We start from the raw sequence: 15758 nt of genomic DNA on the forward strand, positions 1-15758 counted from the left end.
AGTATGCCAGAGAAAGATTCGGTACGTCTAAATACATAGTATCTTTAATGCAGGATGCCAAAACTAGCCGGATGTCCGACTACATCTGGTCACATTTAGCTTTTCCGGTGATTCTGACCTGCAAACCTCTGCTCAGCACACAGGGAGACACAGTCAATCCCTCCTGGTCCACCACCACGGGACATCAGAAACAAATGTACAGTATTTAGAGAGAGACGGTTCACTGCAAAAAAGGTGTGTTAAAAACAAGTAAATCTGAGGGAAATGATCTTGCTGCATGGACAGATAATTTCACTTGACAAGATCTCTTAAATTAAATATTAATTATTAAATCTAGAAATAAGCATGTTGAACGCTTGAAATAAGAAATTAACTCTTAAAACAAGATAAATGATCTAACACTTCTAAATCGAAAGTTTTTTTTTATCTTGGTAAGAAACAAATAATTATCAGGTCACTCTGCTCGGGCCAGTTCATCAATGCTGGCAGCTTTAATTTATCTTGTTTTAAGAGTTAATTTCTTATTTTAAGCGTTCAACATGCTTATTTCTAGATTTAATAATCTTAATTTTTTTTTTTTTTAAGATATTTTTTTGGGCATTTTGTAACTTTATTGACAGGAGAGATATTGAGAGTGAAAGGGGGAGACAGAGGGGAAGGCATGCGGGAAAGGGCTCCGAGCCGGATTCGAACCTGGGCCGCCCGCTTACGAGGACTGGGCCTCTGTGGTACGCGCTCTACCAGGTGTGCCACCGGGAACGCCCTAATAATCTTAATTTAATCTTTATCTTGTCAAGTGAAATTATCTGTCCATGCAGAAAGATCATTTCCCTCAGATTTAGTGTTTTTATCTTGTTTTTAGACACACCTATTTTGCAGTGTTCATTTTTTGACTCAATTTGAATTGTGTCATGAACTACACGTTTGTTAATTTAAATAGATCATTTCTACGAGTCAAGACAGTTGCATTTTTGTCACTAAACTGTATAAGACTGAAAATATGTAATTAGTAACACTAAAGTCATGTATTTGCTCGTTCTTTTTAAATAAAAAGACCAAAGCTAAATGAAACACATGACTTCAGTGTGACATATATTGTGCAGATGTGAGAAATGTATTTCACTGAGTGGATTCACGCAAAACTAAATGGTACAAGGACAAACTTCTACTTTATTGGCTTGCAAAAATATATTTTAGATTGACTGTGTAATTCATGGCACTATTCAAACAAGATTTTTTTTTTTAAACGTCTCTTTCGCCATTGACTGCTGTACATTATTTTTTCGATCTTGTTAAATTAAACCAAAAACAGGTTTACAAGCTAAAATCTCTGATAACTATGGGAATTACTGACATTTTTCATTTCCAAAGTATCATGATATCATTGGAGCCTTTAGATTTTAGAAAAGTCTGGGTGAAGGTTTAAGAAAATGACTGTAAGCTTCTTAACTTTTTGAACATGTTGCGAAGGACTGAAGTGAAATCATCATTTGGATCTGTGTACGACAACAACACCACAGTAGTAAGAGTAGACTTATTAAAGATCAGCTATAAAGACTTTAACATTTGATTACTTTCAGAGGATTCATAAACAATCTTACTTACAAATCTAAAATTGAGCAGTATTTTTCTGACAATGTCAAATTTTAAAATCTGATTTTACTTTTTGCAACTTCTGTCAGGATTTTAAAACAACCCTATTTAAGTTGTAAGACTGATATTTATAATGATTGAACCAACATGTTTTTTGTTTTTTTTTAGATTATGAACTCTAATAGATTAATGAAACACAACTGTGAGTTTTTGGAAACTAAGTTACCTTGTGTGCATTAGAAGAGCCGACGTGCTGACTGAACAGTTATTTTGTAATAATGTTTCATCTGTAACTTCTCTTGTGGAGTGTATGTTTGTTATATCTCAGTTTGTGACTGTGAGTCAAACTGATAAACATTGAAGCTTAAACCTTGTCTTTTATTTTGTTTAATTGACTTTAATAATGCATCAGAAGAAGAGCAAAGAACAAAACATATCATAAAATATCTCTTTCTGACTGGTCAAGATGAAGATCAAATGCTGTTACAAACACAGTCAACAAATCACAAACTTACTGTTGATTATCAAACTTACACTGTAAAAAAATGTTTGTAATAATTACAGTAAAACATTGTCAAATTACTTCAGAAATAGGGCGTAAAATTATAAATTGTATATCACCATAGTAGACACTTTTAATTACCGTAAATCAAAGAATAGCATAAAACTTTAACTTTTACTCTCATAAAACACTGTAGGAAACACACAGTTCTGCTGTAAAAAATATAAAACTTTCATGTAAAGTTAATGGAGAAATACCATAATGTCACAATGACACAGTTACCCTAAAAATAACGGGAATATTCAGTCTAAATCAGTTTTTGCTGATATTTACATTTAAATTTACAGTAGAAAACCCGCTCACTGTATTTTTTTACGGTGAAGTTCTGGCAACCAAAGCTGCCAGTATTTTACCGTAAATTAAACAGATTATTTTTTACAGTGTACAGTACATTGAGCTTATGGTGGAGTTTATGCTTTTAATTACCGTAAATCAAGGAAAAGTACAAAACTTTAAAACTGTAGAAAACAGTTTTTTTCATGTGAAATTAAAGGGGAAATGGCATAATATCACAGGGACACAATTACCCTAAAAATAAAGGGACTGCTCAGTCTAAATTACATTTAAATTTGCAGTAGAAAAACCCATTAACTGTATTTTTTACAGTGAAATTCTGACAACCAAAGCTGCCAGTATTTTACTGTAAATTAAACATTATTTTGTACAGTACATTGAGTTTATGGTGGAACTACTTTAAATCTAAGAGCAGACATGAAAAGCAAAGGCAGCAAGAAAATGTAAGAGGGCACAAAACCACTTCAAAGGATGTCACAGTAAACCAACAGCTATGACAGAAATCATGAGCATATTCAGCATTTCTAGAGGAAGTGATGAGAGTCTTGCAGCACTTTTAATACAATGATCTTTCAACAAGAGGGGAGACAGAGCTGCCCGAGAAAGTGATGGATTCGGTGATAAGGCTGAAGAAAAAGGAGAGAAGGAACAAACGGGCTGATCTCCCAGTTTCTCTCTGTGCATGTTGACCCAGTTGCTGATGTAAATAATCTGTGTACAGGTGCAGTCCCACAAATTACCCGACAGATAGACGCCGCTGAGGTTTTTTAAAGCCTCAAAAGTCCCATTCTCCACCACTCTCAGCTTGTTGGACTTCAAACTCAATTTCTGGAGGTTTTTAAGTCCTTGAAATCCATTCGGCTGCAGCTGATTCAGTTTGTTTCCATCCAAGTTGAGTTCTGTTAGCTTGGAAAGTCGGGTAAAGAGCTGAGGGTGTAAACTACTCAGGCTGTTGTTCTTCAGCAGAAGCTTGCGGAGCTTGTGGAGGGGATCGAAGGTCTTCAACGGGATGTCACGGAGCTGATTGAAGCTCAACTTGAGTTCTTTAAGGTGGCTCAGCCCTACGAACCCATCAGGAGACAGCTCAGTGATACGGTTCTCCTCCAGATCCAGCGTATTAAGACTTGTTAGATTCATGAACAGACTTGTAGGAAGGTTCCCAAAGTGGTTTTCATTCATTAATAACTCTTTTAAACTGATGAGGTCTCTGAACTGGTCCGAGTAGTAGAGGTTAGATGGTTACGAGAGAGCTTCAGTGAATTTACTCTCAACAAACCGTTGAAGATTGAAGGATGTAGAGACTTGATGTGGTTGTCAGCGAGGTCGATCTCCTTGAGTGACCTCATCTTGTGTAAAAGGCCTTTGGGAAGGTGCCTGAGAGCGTTGGAGTACAGGTACAGGTTCTGGAGAGACTTGAGCTTGTTGAAAAGAGCATGGTGGAGGTTCATGATGCGGTTCTTGGACAGGTGGAGCTCTTTGAGTCTGGACAGCGGATCAAACACCCCGACTGGTATGGAAGAGATCTGATTGCTGTCCAGCTGGAGTTCTTTTAGTTTTTTCAAGTTGCTGAATGCGTCCACGGGAAGAGATGTGAGTCTGTTTCTGTACAAATCAAGTTCCTCGAGGCCGATCAGGCCGCTGAAGACTTTTAAAGGAAGAGAATCTATGAGGTTGACGCTAAGGTCCAGTTCACACAGTGTGCTCAGACCTCTCAGCGAGCCCTCAGACAGAGCCGCCAGCTTGTTGTAGCTCAAGTCCAGATGAACCAACAGGCCCAGGGATGAGAAGCAGCTGTCTGGAAGGCTGGAGATGTTGTTCATCTGGAGGTGCAGAGACCTGAGCATGTTAACGTCCCTCAGTGCTTCAGCCGGTACCGCCACCAGCATGTTACCGCTCAGGTCCAGCTGTTGGAGACCTGTCGCTCCTCTGAAGCTGGCCTCGCCCACACTTGTGATTCTGTTTCTGGACAGATCAAGTTTCTCCAGCACAGTGGAGTTCTTGAACACACCTTCTTCTATTTGTGTGATATTATTGTGGCTCAGGTGGAGGTCAGTGAGCGCGATGCCTCCTTCCAATCCACCAACCTGTAAGATTTGAATCTGGTTAAAGTTCAGATTCAGCCCCGTCAGATGTCTTAATCCACGGAGGAATCCAACGGGCAGATATTCAATCTTGTTCCCGCTGAGGTCCAGCAGGCTGAGAGCAGGGCAGTGTAGGAACTGATCAGGGTGGAGAAACGTCAGGTCGTTGTTGCAAAGGAGGAGCTTAGACAGCTTCGTCATATTCGGCCAAACTGGGTTGAGGGATAGAAAGACATTCATCTGATTCCGAGTCAGGTCCAGTACCTACAGAACACCCAGGAAGGAAAGAAGACTTGTGAAAACTCGGTTATGAATAATTCCTTATAATACTGTGAATTAAAACATCAAAATTGAGTCTCAGAAGCCCAGGTTGGGTATTAAGTCCTTTTTCAGAGGAGATTAAACGAAAGAACTGCCAACTGAAATGTCTTGAGAGTACAGGATGTTCTGTCCTGAAAAATCGTAAAATAAGCCAATTAAGTCGTCATCACTTGCAACACTTTTAATGATGCAGCAGAGTTTCAGCCCATAGACTGTGTATAAATAATGGACGTAGCATGTTGAACGCTTAAAATAAGACATTAACTCTTAAAACAAGATAAGTTATCTAATACTTCTAAATCTAAAGTTTTTTTTATCTTGGTAAGAAACAAATAATTGTCAGTGCACTCTGCTCGGGCCAGTTCATCGCTGCCTGCAGCTTTAATTTATCTTGTTTTAAGAGTTAATTTCTTATTTTAAGCGTTCAACATGCTTATTTCTAGATTTAATAATCTTAATTTAAGAAATCTTATCAAGTGAAATTATCTGTCCATGCAGAAAGATCATTTCCCTCAGATTTACTGTTTTTATCTGGTTTTTAGACACACCTATTTTGCAGTGTTCATTTTTTGACTCAATTTGAATTGTGTCATGAACTACACATATGTTTGTTCATTTAAATAGATCATTTTTGCGAGTCAAGACAGTTTCATTTTTGTCACTAAACTGTATAAGACTGAAAATATGTAATTAGTAACACTAAAGTCATGTATTTGTTCGTTCTGTTCAACATGCTTATTTCTAGATTTAATAGTCTTAATTTAAGAAATCTTGTCAAGTGAAATTATCTGTCCATGCAGCAAGATCATTTCCCTCAGATTTACTGTTTTTATCTTGTTTTTAGACACAGTGTGTAGGGTCCAGTGGGACATTTATTAAAGCATCACACACAGATTAAAGCTGTGTTTCATACCTGAAGCTTCTCCATCCCATGCCTGGGTATTTCCTGTATCTGGTTGTATGAGACATACAGCTGCTCTGTGGTCTCTGGCAGCTCAGGGATCTGGTCCAGTCCTCTCTCCAGACACACGATGCTGGTCAGGTTGTGGAGACATTTGCAGGCTGGGGGGCAAAGGTCGGAGCGGACCAAGAGGCTCAGAGAGGCCAGAGTCAAGGCTGCCAACATGGTCGGCTGCAGCTGAACACAAACACGGAGCATGGGAGCTTCTTTCATTCTGAAGTGTTTTATACACGCAGAAAATCTTTATTCTCGGTCTCTGTATTAAGTTAAAGATATGATTTCAAGTTTGCTTCATTTTTAGAGACCAAGACCTGAGTGAGAATCAAATAAACAAAAACTTCCCATCACATATCTGTAAGTATTCATAAAAGTGTTTTTTTAAAATATATATTCTGAATAAATATCATTTTCATTTTATATGTTGCAACCAATTTAGCTGGATAAAAAGAGAAATTAACTTTATATTCCTGAAGGAAATGCAAATGTTTTTAGATTAAACTGATTCATGATCATTCAGACTTTCTTTTTGTATCTTACAAGTGCAAGATTTATTTATTTTTTACAGGAAATTATAGTATTATTACATTTTTTTAAATTGCTTTGAGATTTATATTTTTTGTTAGGGGTTAGTCAAAAGTGTTCAATTGTCTATTTAGTAAATAATTTTCAAGTGTTACTCTTGTAATTGCTATTAAAATAAAACTTACCGCTGATGAGAACGCCGTGCTTGATGTTCTGTTTTCTTGCAGCGATGTTTTAACCAAAGTGACAACTTTGCAGCACAGTTCCTGTCACACATTTATACAGACTAAAAAAATCCCCACAGCACACCGACAAACCACATCAATAGCTCTATCATTTTAGATGACTTCCTCAAAAAACAAGTTGTCTTATTCAGCAGCAAAGATGAGTGGCTCAAAATTGCTGCAGACCTAAATCACAAGGGACAGAAAAGGCAGGTTTTTTGTGGTTTAATTGATTCTGCTAAAAGATTTAACAATCATGTAAAAACCCTAAAATCAGTATTGAGGGTTTGTATGACGAATAAGATTTGGTAAAAATTGACTGAAGCTTTTTTCTCCACTGAAATTGATCTATGCAGTGGACAGGAAAGATCATGAGAAACAATTTTTGTTTGTTTTTTTGTAAAATTATGCAATGCCAAAACTTGGAGCCTGCAAAAAAATGACACAACCTGCTGTTAGGTTGAGAATGTTGTTTTCTCATTCAATGGTGGCTTGCTGAAAACAAAGCATTTACGATTATTTAAAAGGCCACAATTTCCTTACGAATTTGCTACAAAACTAACTTCTCTGAGGTTAGGGCAAACACGTCCCTGTTAGGTGTTAGGGTTAGGGTTATTGTAGTGAAATTACTACCTCTCTTGAGTGAGAAAATGAATCAGAGAGCACGTTGATGTTCCTTTTTGTTTTCTTTATTATCAGACATCCAAATTACACTGCCTAGTTATAGCAGGAAAACACTTGTCAAATTTTAAGAATTGCTAAGTGTCCCGTCTCCAATTCAGTCCTGAGTCCTCTGAGTTTTCTCTCTGTGTCAGGGCGTTTTTAAACATTCTGTAAACCAGAATTGTAACAGCCCACAGTTCAACGTATGCTGCACGTTTTCCGTGCACGCACACGCTGCTAGGTCTACTTTTAACCTTAAAAGGATACAACTTATACCGTTTATATTATGCCTCTAATATCTGACATGTCCCAGATCCTATAGCAAGTTATTTCTGCTGACTGTTACACACTCAGGAGGTCAGAATGGGCCTTTAACTAAAGCAGAAGACTTACATTAAAAGTAACAATAAAATATACCACTTGTAACATAAAATATACTATCGGTACATTATAGATAACATTGTTATATATTTATACATTGTTGTCCTTGTCAGCCCATTCAATGAGCTGATAACAACCTACTGGTCCTCCCAGCAGGCGGAGCAGGCCCCTCCTCCCCAATCCTTACGGGACGATAAACGTCCATCCAGTCATGTGATGACATCTAGTTTGTCTCTTCTCCACTTATGCAAAGGTCTGTTTGAGGGTCAGTTCCTGGCAGCAGGGTTAAAGTTTGGTAACGGGCAGGGTTGGGCGTGTAGTCGTAATGGTTGCTGGAATACATCATGTCCGTGGAGGCCCTCACAGTTATCAAAGAACACAAACTCTCCGGGGTCAGCATGACCCGCTGGCTGGATCAATCCCTGCTGACGTGCTCAGATCAGCACAAATCACTAAAACAGACAGAAACAGACTCACACCCCTCCCTTCCTTTTCCATAAACCATTAGATGTATTGACGATTCCACACTGGTTTTTTCCTCTAATTGGTTTATGCACAGCTGACTGGACCCCGGTGCTAATGATGCTGGTGTACTCTGTAACACAGTGTTCAGAACAGACTCAGTAGTCCCTGGAAATATGGACCGCTGCTCTGCTCGCCCTTTCCACCATCGATTCTCTTTCAGCAGCAGCAGCAGCTCTCTGCTCTCCTGGTGAACCTCCCTCTTTCTCTTTCTCTGCCTCTGTTCTCCGAGGGATGACAGTGAGTCTGCTCGTCTGTTCCTCACCTGCTTGTTCCAGCGTCGGCCTCACAGGTCACTAAAGGTCTCAGTCAGTACCAGGAAATAGGGGTTCGAGGGAAGGATGAGGCCCTGGGTTCGTTCCAACAGGTCCAGATCTGTCCAGGTAAGACTTGCACTGCAAAAAAGGTGTGTCTAAAACAAGATAAAACACTAAATCTGGGGGAAATTATCTAATTTCACTTGACAAGATTTCTTAAATTAAGATTGTTAAATCTAGAAATAAGCATGTTGAACACTTAAAATAAGAAATTAACTCTTAAAACCAGATTAATTAGCTAACACTTCTAAATCTAACGTTTTTTTTTTTATCTTGGTTAGAAACAAATAATTGTCAGGTCACTCTGCTCGGGCCAGTTCATCGCTGCTTGCAGCTTTAATTTATCTTGTTTTAAGAGTTAATTTCTTATTTTAAGTGTTCAACATGCTTATTTCTAGATTTAATCATCTTAATTTAAGAAATCTTGTCAAGTGAAATTATCTGTCCATGCAGCAAGATTTATTGTTTTTATCTTGTTGTTAGACACACCTTTTTTGCAGTGTGTAATTTAAAATCCAAATCCTCAAGGCTGTGAATTCCTTGTGAAATTAAGCCTTGTTTTATGCGTTTTATATAGAAATCAAATTTGAGGTAAAATCAAACAATAATCTAAACCTGGGCAGGAAGTATTTATGGTTTTGTTGGATAAAATTTACGAAACATCAAAATTAAACCACAGCTTCCCCCTACAGAACACTCTATTCATTAGATTATGAATCACTTTGCAGCATAAATATACACATGCATATTTTCTTAATAGTTTCTGATCTGACATGAATGTGTGCATCTCCAGAATCTTCATTTTCTCTCCTGAGAACAAGCTGATTAAGGCAAAAAATAACAACACAAATAATCTTAAAAGGTGCTTTACATTAAAAAAAAACATGACACCAGACATCAAACATTAACAAATAAATGCAATAATTTTTTTAATTAATGATATCTGTTGCACAAGTTGTCCTATCTACAATATTGTTGTGAATTTCACAGGATGTGAGGCTGGTTGACCATGAATTTCTATAATTATGAATATAAATATTCTGAACCTGGAAATTCAAAATCAGGACATAACTATAGAAAATCTGTCAGACGTCAAAGCATGAAGTGGAGTTTTGGTTTGGAGAGGCAGAAGTTTGATCGACCATGATAATGAGTGTCAGGATGTTGTTCCTGTTCATCAATTTGGGACTTTAAGCTTGTAAAAATTATATCAGGAGCTCCGGCATGGGATAAATATTGTTGTGTTGAACGATTAATGCTTCCAGCAGTGTAAATTGGGCCTGCTGATTTTTTAATCCTGTAAATTGTGAATAAATGTTGGTTGAATTGTCTTTAACACACTTAATTATAGTCCTAAAGCCAAAAACACAGATGAGGCAGATTTCCTGGTAGGAGGTCTTCACAAACTTCTGGTGACATAATGTCTCTCACACACACACACACACACACACACACACACACTTACACACTACTGCATGTCTGTGTGAATGGAGTGTTTGTGTGTGTGTGTGTGTGGGTGGGGGGGGGGGGGGGGGGGGGGTTGTGTTTGATGCACAGACAGAGACAGAAAGATTAAACATACAGATTAGATTTCTAAACTGATCTGGGTGAACATGTCAATATATATAATGACCATATCGAATTTTCATTGCAGCATCTAATGCTGGTGTTGCAATATATTCAGCTTTTAATTAAAATATGGAACTCTTTTTGTGTTGTTTCACAGATGGAAATAATGTTTTATCTGAGTGAGTGGTGTTCAGGAGCCTCACCTTCAGGGCCATCCTTCCCCTTATAATATGCTTAATTCCCTGAACATAGATATATTATAAGAGGCCACGCCCTTCAAGTCAAGGCAAGTCAAGTCAAAGTTTATTTATAGACATTTAAAAACAGCCTCAGCTGACCAAAGTGCTGTACAGTTATTGAAATGCAATCAAAATCATACACAAATATAGTTAGAAATTAAAAACAATGAAAAAAATAAAATACTAAAAACAGTAAAACAATAAAATAGTAATAAAAACTCAATCTCAAAACAGAGTTAGTGTTAAAAAAAGAAAATAAAAGAGTAAAAAAGTAAAAAAGCCAAGGATTCTTGCCTCGCTGGGACTGAACGCCAAGGAGAATAAATAATATTTTAATAATGTTTTAAAGTTCTCAACAGACTGTGCAGCTCTGACCTGGAAAGGTCGGCTGATCCACAGAGAGGACTCTGTCCCCACGAGTACAGAGTTAATAAAATTAAATGTATATATATGGACATAATTGCTATTCATTTTCTATTAAAAATATAGGATAATATGTTAGTAAGGTATATATACTACTACGTAATGAATATAGCTATAGTGTATTAAACTATGTAGGAAATCTATCTTTAAGTAATGGATATTAAACATAAAGATGTAGAATGAAATTATAAAATAGAACAATGAAGAATATATAAAAGATCCTGATTTTAAAGCTTTGCTCTCTTTTTATATTCTTGGTTTTCACTATTTCCATTGTTAACTCTTTAAGTTTGTTTTAATTTCAGTTGTATGTGCTGTATATTATATGTCGGACCCCAGGAAGAATGGGGATCCAAATAAAACAATAAACAATAAACAATGTGTACAAGAAATTACACTAGTTTTTCTTTTAACTCTCAACTTCAACAGGAAAACAATTGTTGACAAACTTGATACAATAACTTCAATAACTAGTAATAAGAGTACAACAATCAAATCAACAAATTAGAAAACTGAGATTATTATTTAAAGTTGATTAATATCTTTCCTTTTTTCATTGTGCACAGAAACAGAAAAACACAAAAGTAAAATATAAACAAGTATGACTTATAGCCTAAATACAACAGTAAAATAGTATTTACAGATATGTAAATATAAATCATATGTATTACATCTGTATACATATATAAAAAAATGTAAATATATATTAATACATATATTATATGTTGCTGCAATCAACGTAACAGGTTGCTTTATTTACATTAGGTAGATATAAAGTATTTATAGCATTATAGACCCTAACAGTGGCGATATTCACATACATCTGTTAAATTAAGGGAAGTTATTTGTATAAACAATGGTAATAATAATATAATAATAATAATAATAATAATAATAACAATAACAATAATAATAATAATAATAATAATAATAATAATAATTGTAATAGTTATGCTTTTTAACAGTGCTAAACTGACTGAGTGTATGTTTGTCTCTGAATGATTTTAGCCACCAGGAGGCGATGATGATGAAGTTAAGAGACAAAAATAAGAGCTGAGTTGTTTCAGAGGTTAAAAGTCAAGAGATGTTCTCCTTAAACATAACATACGACCTTTATTGCTGTTTTTGTTTGCATACAATTGTCGAAAAGTAAGTCATCCTTCAATTAACTGTGACTTTAACTCACAAGCACGTGTTATGATTTGTGAAACTCGGAAGTCTGATTTAATGAGGAGCACCTGAAGGCAGCATGAGTGAGCATGATGTGATGTGACGCGGATATTTGTATGAAATGTTTACTTGGACAAAATAATTTGTTTATAATATTAAAGAAAATATTAATACATTTTCCCCCAGTTGTAATTATCGATTTACATTTTATATTCATAAAATAAAATGAAATTAATGAAGAAATAACCATCTTACAATTAAGAAGCAGAATCAGATTAACGAAACGTATTGTGCATTATCATAATATATATATATATTCAAAATTTGAAAAAAAAAATTGAAAATATTCAAAATTGCGTGCAGTATAATATAGAATTTCACATATATACATCCATACATATAGGCCTATATATATATATATATAGAGAGAGAAAATTCTATATTATACTGCACGCTTTTATGATGTGAATATAAAAAAATTTGCGCAAAAAAAGTCTATTTTTAAAAAAGAGCGAATGACTCGAGAAAGGCTCGTGTCCGCGCATGCGCAGCCGCCGACGCAGCAGCCCTGCCTTTTATCACCGTGACGTCCCTCCCTCTTTCTCTTGTCACTGTGTTTTTGTGGAAAGGGGTTCCCGTTTTTCTTTCGTCTCTTCTCGGCGTTTAAACGCATAATGTTTCCGGGAAGAATCATCTCTGGTTCCTGGGGGTCTCTCTTCATTCACCGCTGATCAGCTGGATCAGAACCGAGTGAGAGGCGCTCCGGGGCGGACTGGACCGAGAGGAGGAACCGGAGCCTGGCTGGCTGGCTGGGAGGCTCTGCACATCCGCCGCTTTTTTTAATTCAACCGCAGTTTGCCATTGATTTGTTCCCCCGAAGCTCCGGACATCTGTCGGCGTCTTGAAATGTGGCCTCAGACGGTTTCCGCTGCTGTTTCCGTGACTATTCCTCAGTGGGAGCCTCCGTTTTGACGTTTGCCACCCAGAAAAATTATCAAACGAACAGGAAAAAAACACAAACTCCCCCCTCTTTTTCTCAACTGAGCCCACGGCTGTTTTCTCTTTTTTTAACCCTCTCCGGTCGCCTCCATGGTCGCGTTTTCTTCGCTTTCACGCCACAAGAAGACGGATGAAAGTAAAGCGACGAGCCACCGGGTTCTTTTATTAACGAGCCTCCCAGCGTCCACCGACATGGTCCGATAGCGTCTGGAAGGACTGGGGGAAAGTGAGAAGCTGAGTGGGGGTTCAGTCTGGGCTGTTGTTGTTTTTTTCTTCACATGAGACAGACATGAGGTGGATGTAGTTTGGTTTTTGCGCATCATTTGAAGCTGGATCACTGTCTTGGTGATCTGTGCTGCCTTCACGGACTGTGACAATGAGGATTGTATGAAAAGTGAGCTTTTCTTCTCTGACCACCAGGCTGTTTTTTTTAAACCCAGTGATCACAAACCCAATTTATTTATTTTCTCCTGGACGACGACGCGCACTCAGGGACGAACATGTCTTTACGCACGGCACTGCCTGGGAACGAGCGGAACCCGGACCATGTAAGTAGATAACCAGAAAAAACACACACAGGGCGTCTGTTTGTCACCTTCAGCAGCATGAAGAGGTTATTGTGCTTTTGAAGAAAATGATGATAATGGCCGTGAGATTAGTCTGCCATGTGCAAAGAGCAGCTGCAATCAAGCAGGGCGACACAGACGCGCTAATCTCCCCGAGCTCATTTGGGACGGGTTGCAATTGGACACACCGGATGGAGATGGAGGACACGGGAGGGACATGGGCCAGCTCTGGCTGCAGAGTCCTGTGTGTGTGTGTGTGTGTGTGTGTGTGTGTGCTACATTGAACACACATGAAAACTGCACACATATTTAATCAATGAGTTAAAACATCTTTCACCTACACCGGTGTCCTCAGTGCGCATGTTTCTCTCCCCCCAGCTGATCAATAATTAATGCATCTGATGCAAGGCCACCCAGCCCGTTCCTCTCCTCTCCACACCCAGCCTGCCCTGCACCCTCCTCCATCACCCTCCGTCCAGCTCTTCACCTTGTCTGTCCCCCTCCACCCTGTCTGTCTGGCTCCCCCTCAGAGACTGAAAACCAGCTCAGTGGGCTGCACAATATTGCAAAATCTGCTGTGTCAGGCTAGCCCGGTTTGTCCTGCTCATGTTGTTCTGTGTCTGTGGCTTCAGCGTCTGTCTGGTTTCTGGAGAGTTAGGATTTCACCAGATTTCTTTTATAATGACTTCTTGTAAGGATGTGAGCCTCACTATAATATCTCTATCAGTACAGAGAAGAACCTCCACCTTTTTATCTCAAGGGCACCTAGCTAACATCAACACAGCAGCCTGAAATATTATTCTCTCCCTGCATTGAAGCTTTTAAAAAGAGCTGCTTCCCTTCGCAGCACCTAACAAAATACAGAAGATTTCCCCCCTATTATTTAAGGGTATTTATTGTTGTCACTATCCCTCTACGAGGTGTTCACATATCGTGTCTCCAGTAGTGCTGACTCACAGTTAGCTGGTTTCCTGGGCTACTTCACCTTTTACCGCAGCAACGAGGGTGTTGACAGCAGATTTTGGGTGGGACAGTCAAACCAAAAGACAGACAGGGGGCCCTGACCCCTCTTAGTCAACAATTTCCAACCTCCTAGACCTCTTACTAGACAAGGTGCCATCTGAAGGCACTCAAAGTTGGAGTTCCTACTTGTAAACTGGGAAATTATGACCTCCAACTATTACTTGAACGCAGCATTAGTCGATGGTTCGGTTGTTTGCTTGAAAACAGACCAAACACCCGACACAGCGCTCTGTAACACATTGCTTTGCTCTGATTGGTTGTAGTTCTATTCAGAAGCTTTGTTGTCTGCATCCGTTGTTGAGGCGCCTTGGAAATCCAAAATGAACTGAGAGGTTCCAGACTAATTCACATTTGCGAATATGGTCATAATCAAGACTTGCGACTTGCTGGGTCTTGACTTGGACTGGATTAAGGTGGTCTTGACTGCAGCCTGTATTAGCCAAACATCTTTATTTGAAAGCCAGTTGCTGGAATAAATTTTGGTATTGTACATTTCTGTAAACCACAGATAAGGTTGAATCTCGTTCTCATTGTGACCACGCGACTTAAAACATGCTACAAACATGTAACGACCACAACACGATGACTATTTTCAAGATTTAAGAATCACTGTGTTAAACACTGAAAACAATGCTTCGTTTGAGGTTTGGCACAGAAACCAATTGGTTTGGGTCGGTTTAATTAACAGGGTTATACTTTAAAGAAAAAGGAAGAAGCTTATTCTGGACAAAACTTCCAACAATTGGACACACCAGCCCCTAGGTGGAAAGTCCTGGGTTTGTTGATTGGGGAAGAAGGTTTTTAACATCATATTGCTTCGTCACTGGCCAAAAAACATGACTGATAAACACAGATATGGTTTCCAGAAAAGTACAGCGCCAACACAACGGGGCTGTGGACAACCCTCAGACTGACATGAATAAAATTCATGGGAAAGCACATGAAAACCAGAAAGAAAGAAAGAAAGAAATACTTTATGAATCATCAGGAAAATTGTGTTGGTCACAGCAGCTCCCAAACGACTAATCAGACAGAAATGGCAAGAGAAGAGAAAAAACATTTGAACACTATACATATGGTCACATCAAAAGAGAAAAAACTTTAACATAATACACTTTAAAATGTAACACTATACACATGGGGTATAAATAACAGTTAAATATAACCGGTGACAGTAAAATGAAAAAACAAGTAACCTTAAACTAAAGAACAAGTCACTGTTAAATAAAGAAAAAAAGAAAAATCAGTGCAAGCAATATATAAATCTAAAACCTTCTAAGATGGTTTGTGTTTATTGGAGACTGAACAGAGCAGAGACATTGTTTAAA

General features: G+C 38.1%; 2 protein-coding genes across 4 annotated transcripts in view; one reads left to right on the top strand and one right to left on the bottom strand.

Annotated features, from left to right (window-relative positions):
* Positions 1-2513: 2513 nt before the first annotated feature.
* si:dkey-182i3.11 (leucine-rich repeat-containing protein 15) lies at positions 2514-6112 on the bottom strand. Its single transcript, XM_059331944.1, is given in 3 exon segments — positions 2514-3678; positions 3681-4794; positions 5765-6112. Coding segments are annotated over 3 exon segments (2130 nt in total). The 5' UTR covers positions 6026-6112; the 3' UTR covers positions 2514-2923.
* A 6335-nt stretch (positions 6113-12447) lies between these two features.
* The window catches only part of mark4b (MAP/microtubule affinity-regulating kinase 4b), a 76505-nt gene continuing 73194 nt past the window's right edge, over positions 12448-15758 (top strand). For all 3 annotated transcript variants that reach the window (XM_059331941.1, XM_059331942.1, XM_059331943.1), the window contains exon 1: positions 12448-13389. In XM_059331941.1, coding sequence (XP_059187924.1) covers positions 13342-13389 — 48 coding nt within the window. In that variant the 5' untranslated portion in view covers positions 12448-13341. The remainder of the gene's footprint in view (positions 13390-15758) is intronic.

The sequence above is a fragment of the Centropristis striata genome, chromosome 4 (assembly GCF_030273125.1).
Source record: "Centropristis striata isolate RG_2023a ecotype Rhode Island chromosome 4, C.striata_1.0, whole genome shotgun sequence".
Classification (NCBI taxonomy): domain Eukaryota; kingdom Metazoa; phylum Chordata; class Actinopteri; order Perciformes; family Serranidae; genus Centropristis; species Centropristis striata.